The sequence below is a fragment of the Cololabis saira genome, chromosome 11, assembly GCF_033807715.1.
Source record: "Cololabis saira isolate AMF1-May2022 chromosome 11, fColSai1.1, whole genome shotgun sequence".
In the NCBI taxonomy this organism is placed as follows: Eukaryota; Metazoa; Chordata; class Actinopteri; order Beloniformes; family Belonidae; genus Cololabis; species Cololabis saira.
Window position 1 is genome coordinate 24,337,046 of NC_084597.1, and position 3,931 is coordinate 24,340,976.

The 3,931-nt window shown below is 55.5% G+C and overlaps 1 protein-coding gene across 1 annotated transcript; it reads right to left on the minus strand.

Moving 5' to 3' along the window:
• Positions 1–522: 522 nt before the first annotated feature.
• LOC133454644 (uncharacterized) lies at positions 523–3,672 on the minus strand. The gene has a single exon (XM_061733365.1). The coding sequence runs from the start codon at positions 3,670–3,672 to the stop codon at positions 523–525; it is 3,150 nt and encodes a 1,049-aa protein (XP_061589349.1).
• Between the last annotated feature and the right edge of the window lie 259 nt (positions 3,673–3,931).

Sequence of the window (3,931 nt, forward strand, 5' to 3'; positions counted from 1 at the left end):
CAGAGGGTTGGGCTGGAGCCCAAACAGCTGAAGAAAGCCACCAGGGAAATAGCCGCAGCAGCCGAGTCCAGCTCAAGATGGCTGTGGCTGAAGAGGGCCCACAGTTGGAACCCTTCTGCAGGTAAAGGCTAGTCAGTCTTTGCTGCCCCACTCAGGCGAGGTGTGTACAGGTTAAGGGGCGAAACACCTGTGAACCTGAGATCCCTGCTGACGATGCGGAAGGGGGGTGACATCCACTGCCAATCCAGGAAGCAAGAACATACGGAGGCACACGTCAAGCACTGGAAATCTGCAACAAAAACCACAAACGAAACACAAAACCGACACGGAGCCGACCAAATCATGAGCAGTAATCGACTCAAATCTCGAGATCCGATCACAGTCTAGTTCTCAAATACACCTTCTGGTGCCACCTAGACACATCATCAGTGTTGTAGCCTGGGGTCACGGGGTGTTTCGGGTCTCACAACAGACACCCTCGCCCAGGTGACCCAGCCGGGGTGATCAAATCCCGGCTTGTGTCTAGGTAGCTTTTGTGGTCCACGGATCGCCCCGCTTGATCCACAGCCATCTTGACGCCTTCTCTGCTGCGTCTGAGATGTTTTTGAGGGCTTTTCTGTGCTGCAGTCCCTTCACTCCCAGCATCTTGAATGCCCTGCTGAGAGACTGGCCGGCAAATCCTCTGCAACCGACCTCGATGGGGTTGCATCGGGTCTTCCATCCCTTGCTTCGGCATTCACCTGCCAGCTCCTCATACTTGGCCCTCTTCCTCTCAAAGGCCTCCTCCATCCGGTCTTTCCAGGGGACAGTCAACTCCAGCAGGACCACCTGTCTTGTTGACTCTGACCCTAGGACCATGTCAGGCCTGAGTGTGGTCACTGCAATGTTCTCCGGGAACTTGAGCTGTCTCCCTAGGTCGACCTTCAGCTGCCAATCCCGAGCTGTTGCCAGCAGCCCCCCTGCCTGACTCCGGAGCTGCTGGGGCTTCTCCCCAGCCTTAACAAAGGCGATGTACTGCCTTGATGGTTGCTGGCCTTTACTGGTGGAGATCCCTGTGCAAATGGCCTCTGCGATGACCCGCAGCACTTGGTCATGGCGCCAGCGGTAACGACCATCACCCAGTGCCTTAGGGCAGCAGCTCAGGACATGCTCCAGCGATCCAGTTCTTTGGCAGAGGGGGCACAGTGGGTTCTCGGCCAAGCCCCAGCGGAAGAGGTTGGACGGACTCGGGAGGACGTCGTACACCGACTGGATGAGGAACTTAATCCGGTGTGGCTCAGATCGCCATAACTCTGTCCACGTTATCTTCCGGTCAGCTGCCTCCTCCCATCGGGTCCACGCCCCCTGCTGCCGCATCCCTACTGCCCTACTGCAGCGGGCTTCCTCCACCCCAGCTCGGACCTCCTCCTGGATCAGCAGCCGCCTTTCCTTCCCCTGGGTCTTGTTGTAGGAAGGTCTTGGGTTACTCCCGAGTCCTGCTCGTCCAGAAGCCACTTTTCCCACCAGCTCGCTGTGCCGCAAGCGGGACTCAGCCTGGTCAACCGCCTCTTGAGCCCTCCACTTCCTGCCGGTCCTCACTTCGATGCCTGCCGAGGAGACTTTGGTGTCACTGGAGTCTCTGTACAGCAGCACCTCTCTTGCTCGGGTGACCATAAACTCCTCCATCAGACTACTGAAGGGCAGCTTCAGCTTGTTGTTCCTCCCGTACAAGGCGATGCTGCTGAGGCTTCGTGGAAGGCCCAACCACTTCCGTAGAAAGGAGCTGACCTTCCTCTCGAAGCACTCGACGGTGGTCATTGGCACATCGTAGACCAGCAGCGGCCAGAGGAGTCGTGGCAAAATGCCATGCTGGTAAATCCAGGCTTTAAATTTCCCTGGTAACCCTGACTTATCCACTGCCTTCAGCCAGGATCCCAACTCCTCAGATGTTGCTTGGAGTGCTGCGGTGTTCTTCAGGGTGCAGTCGTAGATCTTACCCAGACTCTTAACTGGCTTCTCTCCCACAGATGGAATCTCGGTGGCCCCTATTGAGAAGCGAAACCGGTCTGTAACCTTCCCCTTCCTCACCACCAGGGACCTGGACTTGGCTGGCTTAAAGTTCATTCGGGCCCAACTGATGAGGCGCTCGAGGCCTTGAAGGATCCATCTACAGCCCGGGACTGATGTTGTGGTCACTGTCAGATCATCCATAAATGCTCTGATAGGGGGCTGCCGCATACCTGAGTTGGTTAGTGGGCCTCTGCACTCCACCTCTGCTGACTTCACCAACATATTCATGGCCAAGGCAAACAATATCACAGAAATGGTGCATCCTGTGATAATGCCCTTCTCAAGCCGATGGAATGTGGATGTTACTGTTCCAGAAGTGACTCTCAAACTGAAGCAGCTGTAGTAGTCCAGTATGACTTCTTTGATTTTTCCTGGAACGTGGTGTCGGTCAAGCGAGGTTTCCACCAGCTTGTGTGGAATGGACCCGTAGGCGTTGGCAAGGTCGAGCCAAAGGACTGCCAGATCTCCTTTGCCTTCACGAGCCTCCCGGATCAGCTGGGTGATGACTCCTGTATGCTCGATGCATCCTGGAACCTTTGGGACTCCCCCTTTCTGCACAGAGGTGTCGATGTACCTGTTCCTCAGGAGGAACTCCGTCATGCGCCGGGCAACAATACTAAAGAATATCTTGCCCTCGACGCTGAGGAGTGAGATGATCCGGAACTGCTCGATTGTAGTCGAGCTCTCCTCCTTTGGAATCCAGACACCCTCTGCATGCCTCCACTGCTGGGCCACCTTCCCTCTTCTCCAGATGACTTTGAGGATCCTCCATAGTCGCTTCAAGAGTCTAGGGCATCTCTTGTAGACAACATATGGCACTCCACTGGGACCTGGCGCTGAATTGGATCTAGCTGCCTTTACAACCTCCTCAACTTCCTTCAAAGTTGGCTCCTTGGTGTTAAATGCTGAGGTGGGTTCTGGCGGAGCTATCAATGTCCTGCACGGCCCCAGGTCTTTCTCTCTTGCACTGTCACTGTAGGTGGCACTGAGGTACTTGTTAACCTCGTCTTCAGTGCAGGCAAGGTGGCCACTTCTTTTCTGACCAAGGGTCTTCTTGGTGAAGCCAAAGGGATTGGAGATGAAAGCTGCACGTCTCCTGGCTCTCTCCCTGCCCCTCCTTCTATGCCACTCGGCTCGACGGAGGGTGGTGAGTTTTTTCCTCAGGATGTTACGGAGCTCTGCCAGCCCGGCCTTCTCCTCCTCCTTTGCCTGCTTAAACTGCCGCCCAAGCAGTCTAAGCTCCTGCCGTAACTGGCTGATCTTGACCTCCCGCCTGTTTGGCTCCCCTAGACGTCTGGTTGGCTGCTGTTCTTTTATGCCAAATCTTTCAGCACCTATGCTGACGATCATTGCCGACATTGTCCGCAACTTCTGGTCAGCAACTCCCCTTGCTGTAGCGTCAATGACTTGATCCAGGTCTTCATCAAACTGGAGCCATTCTCTTTCCTTCTTGGCTGAAGGCCACATGACCCGGCGATGTTCGGACTGCCTGACATAGGGCGGGGCTTGTGGAGCTTGGAGGGTCTGGGCACTGTGGGTTGACTCCTGGCCGGGCTCCTCCTGCGTCTCACCAGGTACTTGACCTGTGCGTTGCACCACCTGCGTCCCTGTCAAACATTTCATTTTGGTCTGGTGGATCTTCAGACCACGCGGGTTCTTGCAGACTTTGCCACATGAACAGACTGCATTCATTGTCGTTTTTCCATTAGCATGGGTCATTGCCTGGTTGTCCGTCCTGTTGGGGTGCTCATCCTCCCCCCCTCTCGGGCACCCCTGGGGGTATAATATAGTAGGGTTTTCCGTAGCTTGATTGTGGGTGCACCCTCACGGGAGCTGCAGTTTGGGTTGCTGGCCCTCTCTGCCCCGGTTACTGTCTTTCCAG